The sequence below is a fragment of the Trichogramma pretiosum genome, unplaced genomic scaffold, assembly GCF_000599845.2.
Source record: "Trichogramma pretiosum strain Unisexual culture from Peru unplaced genomic scaffold, Tpre_2.0 scaffold48, whole genome shotgun sequence".
Lineage (NCBI taxonomy): Eukaryota > Metazoa > Arthropoda > Insecta > Hymenoptera > Trichogrammatidae > Trichogramma > Trichogramma pretiosum.
Window position 1 is genome coordinate 1,236,123 of NW_019641228.1, and position 17,922 is coordinate 1,254,044.

A 17,922-nucleotide genomic window follows, 5' to 3' on the forward strand; every position below is an offset into this window, starting at 1 on the left:
TTCAGCATCCTCAAAAACCCATATAGGAGTTTTTTTCCAATTTTTTAACCTGTTTTTTATGATTTGACCTTCAAATGACCTCTAAATGACCTTTAGATGTCAACATTGAGTCAAAATGACCTTGAATTTGAATTCAGCGACTCTCAAAACATAAAAAAATATATTTTTCGGATTTTTATATCGCATTTTCTAAGTTTGACCTTCAAATGACCTTGAAGGTAAGGTCGTAGAGGTCATCTGACTTCAGATTTGAATTCAGCATCCTCAAAAACCTATGTAGGAATAGTTTCAGATTTTAAAACCTATTTTACATGATTTGACCTTTGAATGACCTTCAAATGACCTTAATTCGATCTGATGGCGAACAACGGACGACGGATTCGGATTCAGGGACCCCAAAAACATAAAGTCTACTGGGTCCGGTCTCTGGGACTGAGCATTTTTTTTTTGTTTGCCTGTGTTATTGCACCGCAGCGCGCATATCACACTCGCTACGCGATTATGAGCACCTTATATCTCGCTAAACGCAAATTTAGCACAGTGATATAAAAGAGCATACGATACTTATCACTAAAGTAGCACATTCTTACCACGGCACTATCATCCTCGCTTCACTCGGGTGCTAACCGTGCCGTGCCATAATGGCCTGCTTAAGTCACACGTATCATAATATACTATTATAGCACTGCGTGGCTAAAGTTCACGTTTAAGGCACGCTTTGCCGTGACTTAAGCTGCTCATTATTGCACCGCGGCACGCATATCACACTCGCTACGCTCGTGCGCTAACCTCAGACCGCGACGCTATTATGAGCACTTTATATCTCGCCAAAAGGGGCCTAACGTGAATTTAGCACAGTGCTATAAAAAAACATGTGATACTTATGACTCAAGTAGCCCATTCTTACCACGGAACTAGCACCCTCGCTTCGCTCGGGTGCTAACCGTGCCGTGCAATAATGGCCTGCTTAAGTCACACGTATCATACTAGTATGCCACACGTGCCCATCTTTTTCCGCAGTGTGCGCAAAACAATCTACTCGCGCCTGCGTAGCCGGCACTCATGTCGTGTTTGTTTACACTCGTATTGACTGACGCCAGCCCACGTGCATACACTGTGCGCAAAAACGCATTTTGGGCACTTGTAGCATAAATAACTACATTTTCTAATTTGGAGATGTTATGTCCCCTTGAATAGAGGGGATCTTGTAATTATTAATTCAAGCATGATGTGGAGCTGATAAACGAGGCTTGAAGATTTTAGAAATAAACCATATTCTTTGCACCAAATTAGCTTAAAAGTTTTTGTTAACTAGTTATTGAGCAAGTTTTAAGAAAATTAGAAGCCACTTATTGTATTTTTTATTAATAAGTCAATTATTAACGGAGTTATACAATCTTTTAAATGAACATGACGTCATGCTCCTCGTTATAAATTTCATATCTTTCTTTATAGTGGATTAATTTGAAAATTCTAAAATAATATTAGAAAAAATCAACATTTAGATCCAATAGATGTTTTCAAACGCGAACCATAGTTTTTATTATCACAAATCAACACTTCTTAGAAATATGATGCTGCTCCATAGAGTGGCGCAATCGAGTGTCACTTCTAGCTTATTGTAGCAACATGCTACTTCGGAGTTTAATTCTGCATGACTCTACTTTTACGCCCCGCATAATTGAAGAAATAAAAATCAAAGCTTATCTAAATATTGCACTTTGCGAAAACCATTTAAAACTGTACACGCTCATATCCAACGCAGCCCAAAAATGAAAAGTTTATTTTCGATTTAAATTAGATATCGTTTTATACTAAGACATTCAGCGTGCTTCGCGCGCTTCGTCATTCGGTATTCTGTAGTTCTGTAAGCTTCATGAATTTTTCAAACATTAAATTGAATCAAAAATGATCATGAACATTTTTTGTTCAGAATTGCCTCCTTTCTAATTAATATAAGAGCCATTGCGATTATAGATCGAATTGAACCCTCTTAGAGCCAACTTCATGTGAGTACAAGAAATATTTTAGTGTCATCTATATACGCCCTCTGTCTGTAGTTAATAATATCTTTCATATATTAAATTACATACTCATAAGAGTTCCATGCGCGCGTAGCGCGCACATATAAAAGTCTAGTACTTATATTAGTATAGGGGTAACAATATTGTTCCTTCTGTTACACCCTGTCTATTTCAATACCAATTTTTACGTAGCCTAAAATGTATGCTTGACATATAGCTCAATCGGTAACATGATGAACTTGAATACAAATAATCACTGGTTCAATCTGACTTTTGGAAAAAAAATTATTGTTTTAAATTTTCACGGAATCAAAAATTGTATAAAATCGTTCTTCATTCATGAGAAAATATGCGTATGACTAAAGGATTTGAAAAAATTGCATTTCAATTTTATTTCAGTTTTTTACAAGGTATTTCACAGGTTTCATTTTGATAAAGGAGTTATTAATGTTTTAGAAAAACATTTTTGTTTAATTTCTTCATGTTTTAAAAACATTTAATAGATTGACCATTTTAGTGTATCTTTGTTTTCCCAGCGGAAATTGAATTTGTGTAAAAACTTTTATACATTTTTATATAAAGAATTAAAAGCTGGATTTTAGACATATTGAGAGTTTAGAAAATTATAGCATAGTGGTTTCATTGCTTACTTGAAGTTACATAAATACAACTATCATTTTTTAATTCAAAAAACCAACTGAAATTTCAACCAAAAATTGATGAATTTTTCAATCATAGAAAAAAGCATTGAATAAATCTTATAACATTTGTAAATTGTCATAAAATCTTTTACACTATTATCTAATGCAAAGTAATGCAACTAAATAAACTTAATTTATACAGATCACATTTCGAATTACAGCATATACCCTTTTGGCAAATTTCAAATTTTTTAACACAGAGAAATAATTTTTGCTATGATTAAGAGTTTATAAATTTAATATTTAGCCAATTATTCAATCTCTTCGAAATATTTCAATTTGTCGATTCCAAGAAAAAATTGAATTGGAAAAATTAAAATTGTCTTCTATCATGCTACTAATGAAATTATATTTGATAATATTCATGGGAGTTTTGCAGATAAAATATCGCTGATATATATGACAGAGAGCTTAAAGATATTGTACAATCATCTCTGAGCCAATTTTTTGAAATGTTTGAAATTATTTTAGTGATAATGAATCAGATATACAGATATTATAGAAGTATAATTTAATATATAGCAACATACATATTCAAAGATTCATATCACCTAAAGTATACTTTAAATTAAATAATAAAGGTAAAAAAGCATAAAGAAGCAATATTTTTATGGTATAAGAAACAGATAAAAAGGGTTAAAAATGAAACAAATAAGTCTTTTCAAAACATAGCATCATAAATAAGTAGCGTATACCTAATTTAATCATCTAAAATTGTTAGCTTTAATCTATGTAGTTGTGAGTATGGTTATAAAAATTATAACATATAATAGTTGTTCATAACTGATTGAATCTTAAAATTCTACTCTTTTTTTACCTACATGAGATAAATAACATTAAAAAAACAATTGTACATGTCTAACGCTAGTGTTTTCTATAAACGCTTTGAACATTTGGGATAACTTATAATGTACACATTGTTTTGCTGCAAAAAGATAATTGTATTGGTTTTTTGTCATTGTACCTTATTAAAGAACTTCAAATAATACAATTTACATTTGAAATTTAATTGCAGTAATGACAGTAATTTTGGCCTTGAAAACTTGGCCTTTGACTACAAATTTATGATAATCAATGCTTCTGCATAAGAACTATTGGAAATAGTGTATCAATAATATTGTACTGAAGATTTTTAAGCTTATCAGATATTCTAAGAGAGCAATCGTACTTGTTATATGTATTCAATTCATGAAAGATTTTTCTAACTTGGGTTTTTGGGTAATTTGACATATAGGAATTCAAGCTATATTTAATTATATCTGCTAATGTCATAATAAATAAAAATGATCACATCTCTTGAACTCGGTTTTTTTTTTATATGAAATACCAAATAAAAGAAAAATTAAATCTCACCACTTTAATTTGAATTAAAAATTAAACATTGGGGCTTATCACCATTGCATGCATTTGATAGTAAATTATAGTTACTAGAGGTTTGCAAGTAAGTATAACAAACACAATTTCTTGAATAAAAAATTATAACGAATTTAAATGTATTTCAAAGATCGAAAACGTACAAAAAATGTAAAAGTAACTAAAACATTGGTAGGCTGTCAATCAAGTTGTAATATTTTACAATAATTAAAAGTGCAAAATAATGTCACATACATTTTATGTTAAATAACTAGACTTTTTACTTGTAACGATCCATCGAAATTGCCGTAGAAGTAATCCGCAAGAGAGCGCAGATTGATTTACAGCAATTATGCTGCAATATGTATATATACCATATATATTGTAAATATATTTTACTTTGTCTTTAATGAAAGATTAAATGTATTGATTTCATTATTTTTCATAATGCACATGAATAAATAAGAATAACATCACACTTCGTAAACTCGATCGAAAAGTTTTTATTTCATTATTATGTGGTTCTGGCAGAATCATCTATTAGATAAGTGTCATACGTGTTCTATACAGATTCACAAGCATATAACAACTGAGTTCAGCTTTATCCATAAAATAAAGTCGTACGTAGAACTGCGCAGGCGCTATAATTAACGCTGCTAAAATGAAAATTTTATAAAAACGAAAAGAAGAATTATTTTTTCTGTAGAAAATAAACTAAATTCATGTTAAAACTAAGATCGAATTAAATTAGTATATAGTATATAATTATAAATGTTTAACTTGAACTATTTCCAATCAATATTTTAGGCAGCGAGAAATTAATATTTCATTAAAACAGAAATATTGATACCCTTATTTAAATCAGCAACTATTAGAAAAATATCACCAAAACAAATATTTGAGATTTAAATTAAAAAGTTTCGGAAGTCTTACCTGGGGAATCAGTGGGGCGACGCGAGGACTTGATCATGCATATATATTAAATAATTAAACTACCAACTCCGATAGAATAAATTATTTTATGTTCTGTGGAGAATAATTATATAAATATTAATAATTATTATGTCATAGTTACGTGTTTTTATAGAATTTTCGGTCGAATGAGCACATTATGAATTATTGTGACGCATCATGCCAATTTATTTCTCGATATCAAATTTTTTTGGTCATCTAAAAATGTCATGTTTATAGTTAAATTTTCTACAATTACATTTTTTGTTGCAGTTTATTTCATTATATTTTTGCATATTTATTTATTAAAATAATGATTTTTTGTTAAAAATGATAATATTTTAATCTGAAGTTCATTATAAAAAGCTTCAGGGCCATAATAATTGTTAATTTAATAAACAGCAGTTAATAATAATAAACAACACGGGTTTGAAAATAAATATTTTCATTTATAAAATAATGTTACTAAATTTAAAACTTTTCTTTGTATTTCTACTAAATGAGCATTTCTTAGGAAAATGTGCGAAATGTTTAAACATTTTTGACTTCAAAAAATTTTAAGATTAACTTGTATTATTTATTTATTATTATTCTTAAAATTTTGTTTTTTTCAGAAGCCATAGTCTTGAGCCAGCAATCATTCAAATTTAATTAAATTTGCCACTCTGCTCTACCTATAATTATCAAATTTACTTTTCAATCTATAAACATGCAAAATACGAAACTAAAATAAAATTTTTATTTTTCTGAGTCATCATTTGTTAAAAAAACTGTAACTTTTTCGATGGCTGAAATTTGAATCAAACTTATTGCTTCAGATCCGGAATTTCGAAAAATTATTTGCTTTTAACAATCAGCAGCAAGATCTTTCCGCTTTGATCAGTCCATAGATATGCGTTCACTTCAAACGGATCATCCCACCACATAACAATATGCGGCTTGTCAGAAACTCAATGACATCCACTAGCGCTGCACGCGGTAGTGCACAATTTGGAATTTGGCTGCACTTACGCATGTCAGTAACGTGGACGAATGGCAGTGCGCTGCCACGTGCAGCGCTAGTTGTCGTCATCGAGTTTAAGACAACGCTGATCACCGCAATAATATTTATCGCGATAAACTACTCCAAATTCTAACAATTACAATTAACAAAGCATCCTCAAGCCCAATGTAACTGAAATTCCATACAAGATCGATCTTGAACATATTTAACTAAATTACTATGCAAAACCACCCGGAAATCGGGTGGGTTGAAATAGATTCCATGTGGATTTCTATGTCGATTATAATATCAATATATTATTCAATTCCGTAGGAAATAAGCCAGTAAAATTAAATGAAGATACTACTTTTTAAATTGTAAAATTTATTTGAATGCAACTTTAGAATAATATTTTTTTTGAAATATTTCTTTTTCACTGCGATTTATGATTTCGAGCTCAGCGATTATATAAAAATTTCAATTCTCGAGGACCCTGGTTTGAATCTCCCCCAGAACTATATTTTCCAGTAGAAAATAAAGCAGTTTCTAAAATGCGTGCTAACCTAAATAAAAAATCGACCAAGCGTCACTAAAGCATCATGGATGTATTTTTCATTAAACAAAAAAAAATTTATTTGTTTGAATAGTTTTTTGTTCATAAGAAAAATTCCTAACGATTTAGCGTAAAACCGGCTTTCAGTATCTTTCAGCAGACCATAATTCATGAAAAAAATTTTACATCAATTCACCGGCTACGGAAGACTCTGAACCCCTGAAATAACATTACTTTTTTTAAATCTCAATTTTACTTCAATTTTTTGTAACAAAATAACATTGAAAAGTTTCACATCTTGTTCTAAAATTAATAACCTATTGATTTCAAATCAAATTTGTTGATGACCAGGAGATTTAATTACTTTGATTTGATTCGTAAAATTTATTTAATTTTAACGGTTTGGTCAATTTAATTTGAATATAAATGATTTTTTATCATTTTTATTGCTTATAACTATCATATTTATTCATTGACTTTTTTTGATAAATTTTACATGGGATTAAAAGAGTGCATACATCATTTTAAGAATAACTATCTTGATTGAGTTTTGATAGAAAATTGGAAACTTTGATTAAAAAAGAAGTAAATATATTACTTATGATATAATGAACGAAACATTTGTCTTATTTATATTTACAAAGTTTACGGGTCCTACAATGTAGAAGCACCCTAACAAATCAAAGGGTAGTGATTACTAAGTCGGTGTCAGGGAAGATAATACGATAGTATGAGTACGAACTTTCAATTGTTACGATTGCGTTATAAGAAATGATGATTTTTTTCCACATAAAAATTGTAAATCCGATGGATTTATTTAATATTTTGTCGACTGTGATCATTAATCTACAATTTTAACTTGAAAACTATTCTTATAGGAACCCAGTTAACTTCGCATTATTTTTTAATATCGTATGAGAACACTTATAACTATATTTCAATATCATATTGAATAACTGATCGAATTTAATTGCAATTGTTATAACACGTTGATCCTAAGATTGTAATCTATGACAGTGCCAACTTCACTTTATCAGTTCAGTCCAATTATCAGCACTTTTTCGTTATGTGAATTATTTTCTTGTGACATGGACAAGTAACAGTTGATAGAGAAGTAGTGTGCCGATACATTTTGAACACCTAATACATCTATTTAATAATTAAGTAGATCTATTAAAAAACTGTTCTGGATGTTTATTTATGTTCATTTACTTTAAAATGTGTTTTTAATTCAAAACCATCATGGCTAATGTTGCTCAAATGTCAAGTAGTTTAAGTAAATTAAAAAAAAAACATATACGTGTGAAACATCAAAAAGTGAAAGTGTTTAGAGCTAGTGAACCATTATTGAGTGTATTTATGTGGGGTGTGAATCATACGGTGAGTTGTCTCTACTTACAAGAATAATAGTTTTATAGGAATTTCTACAAATTTAATTTTCAACATTACTCAATTGAATTTTTGTTCAACTTATAAGCTGACCTTTCAACGTTATTATTATTAATCAATCATTTCCTGGTGATGACCATATCCTCATACTTATGTTGTTTTAGGAAGTATTTTCAAAAAATTCCAGTAAATATTTTCTCAAAATTTTATGTGGTTCCTTGTATTTTATTATCCTTTAGAAAGCATGGACCTTCTGATGTTATTTAGTTATTGTGAAAAAGTAAAAACTAAAAGACTGCAAAAAAAACATATAGTAATGATTCAAGGCATTTTCAAAGATTAAAAATCGATATTTATCTTTTTTTAAAGAAAATTATTAATCAAACACCATAATCATCTGATAAAAACAAGTACAACCGTAGCTATAACTATATTAAGTTAAATGATATTTTCTAAATTTTTAGGCTTCAGTCTACAGCTTGAAAACTATAATAATTTTGTTAGTTTTGGCATGATAAAATGGCTTGTTTGATAATATTTTTATTTTACTCAACAAAATATTATAAGACTCCCCGATAATCATAATTTTTGTCCTATTCCGATTGGCCAAAACACCTTAATGTGTTTTTATCTGGACTTATTGATTATGTTATGAAAAGCTTAATGTTGAGAATTTGATACATCTGGTAATAAAGATTTTAACTTCATTATAAAAGTTATTATAACTTATCCAATTTCTTTTAAAAGTTTTGAAAGAAGTTTTAGGCAATTCGATATAACAAACTTAATTCAATCTCTTAAAGGAGGTTCAATGATGTTACTGTAATTAAGCTTGTTAGTTTTATTGGAAATGATTGATTTGTTAAGGATGGAAATGTGATCTTTGTTATGATTAAATTATATTTATGATATATTTATGATACTATTTTAATGAAAAAATATTTGTAGTGCGAAATTAATAAAAATTAGATAAGTTATTACACTATTACATTGAACTTAAGATATCTCCAAGGTTGACAAATACTTTTTAATGAATTTTTGAGGTAACATTTTGTCAATAGTTACAATTACATTAATGTATCACATTTTCGATTCTTGGGAAAAAATCTTTCTTTGCTCATTTAAAGAGCTTGTGCATTAGGGTAATCCTTTTTTTTCGAAAATTTTTTGTATCTCGGGGGATCCATCGGAATCAGAAAGTTTGAGGTTTAAAATGAATTTTCCCGTAAACTAGAACTCAAAAAAATGATTTTAGATGGTGTCGATGGATTTTTGAAGTTTAAAAACGTGCTCCAAAAAAGAAGCAAAATCGGGCTATCATTCGATTTATTTCAAACTCTGCTTAGAGTGTAAAAATAATCTTGACAATACATTTTCTTATGTGTTTTTGTCTGCAGAATCGAATGTCGTAGTCAGTTTTAACCTAGGAGCACAATTTCATTCAAAAAAATACACTTTTTCGATCGTTCTTTTTCGCAAATTCCGCAAAGTTCATTTTCGAGCGAGTGTCAAATGAACAGAAAAAATCTAGAAAATTTTTTGACACCACCAAAATGTAGGATTTTTTATGACGAATCCAATGATATAAATTAGTATACACTTTGAAATTATTTTAATGCAGAAAAATACAACTTTATCCCAAAAAACGACGTTACGAAAAATTGAAAAATCGAAAAGTGTACAGCTCTTTTTGTACGATGCATTTTTTAGCTTAAATTTTGCTTCGCTGGTTTTGAATATAGCTAGCTCAGAATTATTGAATTTTAAGCTTAAAAAATGCATCGTACTAAAATAGCTGTATCTCAGCGAATCTTGCGAATTTTTAACTTCTGAAACCGGCGTTGGAAAGGTGAGAAAAGAACCTATCAAATAGTTTCATGCAATTTTTTCCATAGTTGATTCTACTTAGCCATTTCCTGGAAGAAACTAATACACTTTTCGATTTTTCAATTTTTCGTAACGTCGTTTTTTGGGATAAAGTTGTATTTTTCTGCATTAAAATAATTTCAAAGTGTATACTAATTTATACCATTGGATTCTTCATAAAAAAAACCCTAAATTTTGGTGGTTTCAAAAAATTTTCTAGATTTTTTCTGTTCATTTGCCACTGGCTCGAAAATGAACTTTGCGGAATTTGCGAAAAAGAACGATCGAAAAAGTGTATTTTTTTGAATGAAATTGTGCTCCTAGGTCAAAACTGACTACTGCATTCGATTCTGCAGACAAAAACACATAAGAAAATGTATTGTCAAGATTATTTTTACACTCTAAACAGAGTTTGAAATAAATCGAATGATAGCCCGATTTTGCTTCTTTTTTGGAACACGTTTTTAAACTTCAAAAATCCATCGACCCCATTTAAAATCATTTTTTTGAGTTCTAGTTTACAGGAAAATTCATTTTAAACCTCAAACTTTCTGATTCCGATAGATCCCCCGAGATATAAAAAATTTTTGAAAAAGTGGACCACCCTATTGTGCATGACATTTAAAAATTTTTCTAAAAATAAATTTGATTGGAAAAAAGTATATTTTAAATGATTTCAAACACTTGACTAAAAAAGTTGGTGATACTTCTGAAAAATGATTCAAACGAAAAAATTGTAAGTGTTTTTTTTTTACCACTCCACTAAAACATCAATGATTTTGTAACTTGGAGCTCGGTTAAAGTTTTTTTTTCGAGGCCTGAAAGCATAATAAATGAACATACGCATCTAGAAGTATATTATATCGACGTGCCAGTGCTGAAAGATGCCCCTTTGCAGAGCAGAGCAGAGCAGAAAGATGCCACTTCATCGCTCGATTCTGAAGGATGGTTTTTTCTACGTTTGAAGTGACACCATGTTAATGTTTTATGTTTTAGAAGTAAACTTGAATGCTTTTCCAGAATCTGACGTTGGAATAAAGATAATAGTTGAAGTTGAAGTTTCAAACACAGAAATACCGAGCACCGAAGTGGCATCTTTCAGCCCGGAACGCGAAGTGGCATCTTTCTGCTCTGCTCTGTGAAGCGTCATCTTTCAGCACTGGCACGTCGATATAGTAGTACATACGCATTAAGAAGGTTCCCTCGGGTAACACGTTAGTCAATTGAGTGTTCGCGCAGTAACATGGGTTAAGTTAGCTGGCTTGTCCTCTGCTAGCCCTAAAACGAGCCGAAGAAGTCTTGTTTTCGCGTATTTTGTTAAAAAAATATTGAAAAAATGGCTGGCTACCTCTATTTTGAGGCAAAGTTTTGGAAAAATGAGAACTTTCTTTACAATTTCTATATAATCATTCATAAAATTTCTCGTTGCGTCGATGTATTTTAAAAGTGTCGGAACAACACAAACGCCAGGTCTTTCGGGGAAGAACGGAGCCTGCAAGAGAGGCTGGCTTCTGCCGACTGCAGAAGTGTTAATAACAAAATTATTGTCTTATATGTTAAAAGCTTAATATCATTACTGTCTAGTGACTTGAAAAATCTAACACGACAGCAAAGTCCCAAGTAAAATCGTATTTTGACCTCGAGGGGCGTAATTTGAAAACTCCTTTCATAAATCCTTTCATAAATCGCGAAACATCAGCATGTTTTCCAATTTTACTTGACGAAATGAGAGATAAGGTACTCCTCATCGAGTTTCTTGCTGGATAACCAACCCTTTTTTTAAATCTGTTTGATAAGCACTTCAATATGTTGGATAAACTTGTATCAAAATGTTCTACTTGATTTTCGTCGCAGAACTCGATCCATTGCTTTATCGCTGAACTATATTGTTTCACCGTTGAATTTGAGAGGGATACGAGCATTATTTCTGATGCTTCGAACGGTATTATACCTTTTCTGAAGCGAGCTCTTGGGTGGACCTATCGACTGTAAAAGGACATGTCAGTAAGTCATCACTAGGCTCAAAGACGATCATTTTTCTTATTATCATAATTTTAAACAGCGTAAACCACAGTGGGTTTTTCCAGAACGGCACGACGGCGATTCTCAAAGCTTGATCTCATTTAATTTTTCTAAGCATTTTTATTATGAAATTAAACGGTGAAAAAGCGTAAAAGCGCAGATTTTTCCAATTGATTGTGAATGTGTCTATGATTAACGCGCCCTCAGAAGGGTTCCATGAGACGAAAAAATTATATTTTTTAATGTACTCAAACGCGAATAAATCTACCTCCGGTTCGCCAAAAACGGACACAAGCTTTATAAAACATTTTGGATTAAATTCCCATTCGGTCTCGATCTTAAGTATGCGTGAAAGCCTATCAGCTACAACGATTTTATCAGAAAATATATAAAAAGTGAAAAGAAAGTGATTTCTCTCTTCTGACTATTGCGATATATCCCTTGTCAAGCGACTTGAATAATCTACCCTGACAATCCCCCATCTTATTGCCGTAATATAAGTAATAGCCAAAAGTTCTAATAAGGAGACCCTCTCACCTTTGGGTCACGGATCTTTACCAAAATTTTTTTGTGGTCTCCAGGAACCTAATAGTAAAGCTCCCTATGCTTAAAATTTTCAAAATTTTTGATCGGTGCATTTTTTTGTTTAAGTGCTCCTATCTCGATATAGAAAATCTCAAAGATTTTTAAATATAATATAAAACCCCTTTTAAAATGGGCCCTAATGCCCATTTAATAAAACTAAGCATAAGGAGCTTTATTATTAGGTTCCTGGAGACACAAAAAAAAATGTTGATAAAGATCTGTGACCCAAAGGTAAGATGGTTTCCTTGTAAGTAGTTTATATAAAATTTACTCTCTTTCCCTGTACAATGACCAAAAAGTTGTCTCTTTCCATCTGTGGCGCCCCATCTAGACAACGAGGCATATGTAAAGATCGTAACATCATAACCACGGCTATATAATTGGAGGACTTGACCACTATTTAATTTTTTTAACCACCGTTGCAAGTCGCGAGCCACTATAGGACTCAGCTGCATTTTTGCATCGTAACAACTGTTATTAAATAATAATTGAATGGTTTTTTCTCTTTTTCTAAATCTTTAATATACAGGATGTCACAAAAGTGTGGAAACCTCCAGAAATTTCGCATAATCAGCAGAAATAAAAAACCCGTATCCGACAAATTTTTTGACGAGAAATCCAATGGGGACTTTAGGTTTGACCTTGAACATAATCTAAAAGCTACAACGACCCAAAAATCGATTTTTCAAATGGAACCCCCATTTTTTATTTCAGATATGAATCGTTGCAATTCATTTCTCCTACTGATATGAATTCCAAACTATCGTAATCTTTCAACTGCGGTTTATTTCGTTCGTCTTCATCCTTTCCCTCTTCGTGATCCATTTCTCAAGTGAACCTTTTTGGTCAGAAGAATCGTCATTATCAGACTTGCTTTTTTCGATACTTTTCATACTTCCGTGGTCCGAAATGTTTTCGATTTACAGAACACCGAAAATTTGGACAATTTCCAACAAAAAAGCTCTATTAGACTTTTTGTTTAAGTCACTTTACACTAAGCTTGGAATCATTTAAATAATTACGATATTGAATTAATTTCGAAAAAATGCTAAAGTGGCCAATTTTGGACCTCTGAAAAAAAGTCATAAAAAGCCCCAAATTTTCTAAACATTTTTTTGGACATTTAAGGCATAGAAAATAACAAGTTTTTCATATTTGTAGAAAAAAAATTTATTTAGGCATTCGGCTTAACCCATTAGCGCCCGGACGGACATTTTTTTGACTGAACTTTAGGCAAATATCTTTAGTATTCAGAAATTTGCTAAAAATTACGAGTTCATGTCTCTAACGGGAAATTTAATGCCCTTTTCGAATATGGCTTCAAAATTAATCTTAAAATTATTATTCAAAAGCTAAAAACGATTAAACAAAAAAAAAACACGAATTAAAAAATAAAAAAGCGTCTTCAACTCGAATTTTAAAACAGAAATAAGCTTGATACATATGTCCCGAGCACATCAAAGGTGTCCATGGAATGTAAACTGAAAAGCCCAATATCCATAATATCGAAATTTGACATTTTTCATAACAAAATGGCGCTTCGTAGAAAAAAGACCGTATATGAGCTCAACAAATTTTTTTACATGACAAGGATGCATCTAGGAAAAAAAATTTATATAAAAAAGTCCTTAGAATTGTTCTAAGAACAACCCTGAATTTTTTCAGAATTTTTCGAGAAAACTTTTGAATTTTCGGAAAATGATGAAATCCAAAAAATCCAAAATTATTGGAAAAATTCTGAAAAAATCCAGGAGTGTTCCTTGAACAATTTCAAGAACTTTTTCTTAACAACTTTTTTCCCTAGATGTATCCTTGTCATGGAAAAAATTAATTTAGCTCCTAACTTTTTCTTTTATTAATTAATTTTTATTAATTTTTCCATGACAAGGATACATCTAGGAAAAAAAGTTGTTAAGAAAAAGTTCTTGAAATTGTTCAAGGAACACTCCTGGATTTTTTCAGAATTTTTCCAATAATTTTGGATTTTTTAGATTTCATCATTTTCCGAAAATTCAAAAGTTTTCTCGAAAAATTCTGAAAAAATTCAGGGTTGTTCTTAGAACAATTCTAAGGACTTTTTTTATATAACTTTTTTTTCCTAGATGCATCCTTGTCATGTAAAAAAATTTTTTGAGCTCATATACGGTCTTTTTTCTACGAAGCGCCATTTTGTTATGAAAAATGTCGAATTTCGATATTATGGATATTGGGCTTTTCAGTTTACATCCCATGGACGGTATCCGCCCGTTCCTCCGATCCCGTTATCCGACGGCCATTTTTCCGATTATGTGAAATTTCCTATTATACATTATTTCGATTCCGTTTCTCCGACCACCTATTTTCCGATGGTATAAAATTTTCAAACATAATAATCCAAATATCGCCGAAACAATAATATTATGGTTTGACTATTGCGAGTTGCTGAGAAAGACGACAAAGAGACACTTGGTCAGTCTCTCATCGAAGTTCAGCTATTCAGCCTCGCAATGGAGCTTTCAATTGTTAATAAACTAATTCTTAACGTTCACTGAGAGTGCATAAAATTGCGCAGTGATAAGACGTGTACTTCAAGAACGACAACTAATAACCCAGGACCCGGAGAACAGCTTGTTCTCTTGAAAGAAAAGAGGCATACACATGTTATCCCCACTAACGCCGAGACCCCTACGTCCGTCCCCACTCAAACGACGTGCACTGCTGCACTTGTCCCCACCTCGCGGCATCAGCCAATCAGTGTGTGGTTCGCTGTGTATATAAGCGACCCACTTTGGCCGACTAAGACAGTCGTCTCTCGGCAGCCAGCCAGAACACATCGACTCTCGTCTTCGCGTTCGCGTCGACGAGCACTGGAGAGTTTTGACCTAGGGCCACTTCTCAATAGTGAACTTGGTTAAATTACAAAATACTCGCCTCATCATTTCAACATCTTTCCCCACCTTTTGACTTCTCAAACTTCCGACTCGGCCGCCAGGTGGCGCGTCGCCATTGAAAAGTCATGCCTGCAAGAGAAAGGGTCAAGTTCAGAGTACTAGTAAAAGTGCCTCTCGACTCAATTCAATCAGCTTTTGACTGTTCGACTTGTTACAAGTGAGAATAGAAAAGCGATTGGACCTTTGTCTATTAACTTTTGACTGTTCAACTTTACAAGTTGGACAGAAAAGTGATCGGCATTTGTGCCACTCAACTCTCACGAGTCATGTAATAGCCAAGCAGCCCGAGCCGACAACGAAGTCATCGTCCATCCGACCAACACCTCCCTGACGGTCAACATCGGTCATAGCTGGTCACAGCTGATCACAGCCAGTCCTTACGCACAAATTAACAGTCTGCATCAAAACTAGTCCTTTTCAGGACTAAACGTACACTTTGCAAAACTTCTAAACTAAGAGGCAACAAATAACATCGACCCTCCTCAGGGTCACTCGTCATACATCAGTCTGGTGACGGTCAAGCGTGTTTCCGCTCTGACTTACTGAACGCTTACGATGTCGGCGAAACTCTGTAAAAACTCGCAGACTCGCTCAAATTCGTTCCCTCCACAACACATTGTACAACACACATCTCCCAAATTTCAACGATTGCGAAGCTGAAAAAGTAAAGACAAGCTTGAAAAGAAAAGCTTCTGAACACCCAGAGCAACCTCTGGCCCAATTACTGCGTACAGAGTTTTCTTAAGTTCTCGCCTGCCTTTCCCCATGCCAATACTTTAACCCTTTAATTTAATAAATAAACGTGTCATTGATACTTATATTTCTATATTTTATATCTATCTTAACTTATATATGGGTCAGATTCAGAATTTTTCAAATAAACCTGCGGGCGAGGTTCACGGATTTTCCTGAAATTTTGGTATGTTATAGTACATGATAAAAAAGTGCCAAAACCAAAATTTTGGACCCCCTCCCCCCTCCTACCCCCCTCCTCCCCTATAGACGTCCATTTTCTATCTATATATTTTTTGAAGGCCTGAAGCTATTAAAAAATCTGAAAAGATTCATGAAGGTACTTTTTAACAATCCAAACAATCTTGAATTTTTTCAGATTTTTCGAGTGCTTCAGGCCTTCAGAAAAAATCATTGAAAATTTAAATTATTTTATTTTCGGTGAAATGGTTCGATGTACCAAACCGGAGTATTTTTTTCTGAATTCTGACGTCAAAAAACGATTCAAAAAAATAAAATAATTTAAATTTTCAATGATTTTTTCTGAAGGCCTGAAGCACTCGAAAAATCTGAAAAAATTCAAGATTGTATGGATTGTTAAAAAGTACCTTCATGAATTTTTTCAAATTTTTTAATAGCTTCAGGCCTTCAAAAAAAATATAGATAGAAAATGGACGTCTATAGGGGAGGAGGGGGGTAGGAGGGGGGAGGGGGTCCAAAATTTTGGTTTTGGCACTTTTTTATCATGTACTATAACATACCAAAATTTCAGGAAAATCCGTGAACCTCGCCCGCAGGTTTATTTGAAAAATTCTGAATCTGACCCATATCTATATTACTATGTTTTTATTTATTATTCGGAAATTGTACCCATCGGAAAATTGGAGTCAGAATTTTTTTTATCGGAAAATTTCCACATCGAAAAAGTCATATCGGAAAAATGAAATCGGAAGAATGACCGTGAACCTTCTTCTTGAAAAAATTTTTTTTTCACTTGTACAGTTTAACACTATTTTTAAAAATTAAAAATAATTAAGCCGCCTGTTAGCCCTTAACTGAGAATCGGCCTTATACAACCCAACATATTCTAAAAAATATATTTACTCACCTTCTTTCGTATTAAACACAATATTTTATCGTTTGAATTTTCAGATAAACGAACTGGGACATGTCAGTATACCGGTCATGCTATTACCAGATGATTTTAGAGCTTATAGCAAGGTTAAAGTTGATAATCATCTATTCAATAAGTAAGTCATGAGAAGATCACAATAAATTAGAAATAATTCTAATTATTATTAGATCACTATAAATTAAAAATAAAATTGAAATTTATCATCCTATATATTACTCGTTGAAATTTCAACGGAACGTTTTTGCTTCCCCAATATTTCCGAAATCGATTTCTAAAAAAAAAAAAAAANTTTTGGATATATATATATAATATATATATACATATGTATATATATGAGCAGTTTTTTTATATATGTACAACTTTTGTGCGGGGGGTTCTCGGATCTGCCCCAAATTTTAGTATGTTATTTGGGTATGTGAAAATAGACTTCAGGTAAATTTTTAGCCCTCTAGGGGCCTTAGGGCCCAAATTTGGGCCCCTCGAAGGTCCAAAAATAGCGGTTTTTACCTATTTTTGCGTAACATTCAAATATTTGTAACTCGGGCACCGGTGCATATTTTTTAACTCTGAGGGTCGCATTTTTTAGGTCAAGACATGTACTTTTCAAAAAAAAATTATGTAGAGCTCGATAACCCAACCCCCGGTTTTGGGGGGGCAATGAAGGGGGATGAAAAATCGCAAAATTGTCGTTTTTTAGCT

The 17,922-nt window shown here is 32.0% G+C and overlaps 2 protein-coding genes across 6 annotated transcripts in view; one reads left to right on the forward strand and one right to left on the reverse strand.

Moving 5' to 3' along the window:
- Window positions 1–4,649, reverse strand: part of LOC106648228 (tau-tubulin kinase homolog Asator) — a 97,627-nt gene extending 92,978 nt beyond the window's left edge. For 3 of the 5 annotated variants that reach the window (XM_023458330.1, XM_014364947.2, XM_014364950.2), the window contains exon 1: window positions 4,334–4,649. The gene's annotated coding sequence lies outside the window, so the exon portion shown is untranslated. Of the gene's footprint in view, window positions 1–4,078; window positions 4,100–4,333 lie in introns of those variants that run through there. The other 2 variants (XM_014364948.2, XM_014364949.2) reach the window with 2 other exon arrangements.
- Window positions 4,650–7,268: 2,619 nt separating this feature from the next.
- LOC106648276 (phosphatidylinositol 5-phosphate 4-kinase type-2 alpha) overlaps window positions 7,269–17,922 on the forward strand; it is a 39,876-nt gene continuing 29,222 nt past the window's right edge. Inside the window, exons 1-2 of the mRNA XM_023458331.1 lie at window positions 7,269–7,944; window positions 17,241–17,338. Coding sequence (XP_023314099.1) covers window positions 7,807–7,944; window positions 17,241–17,338 — 236 coding nt within the window. The 5' untranslated portion in view covers window positions 7,269–7,806. The remainder of the gene's footprint in view (window positions 7,945–17,240; window positions 17,339–17,922) is intronic.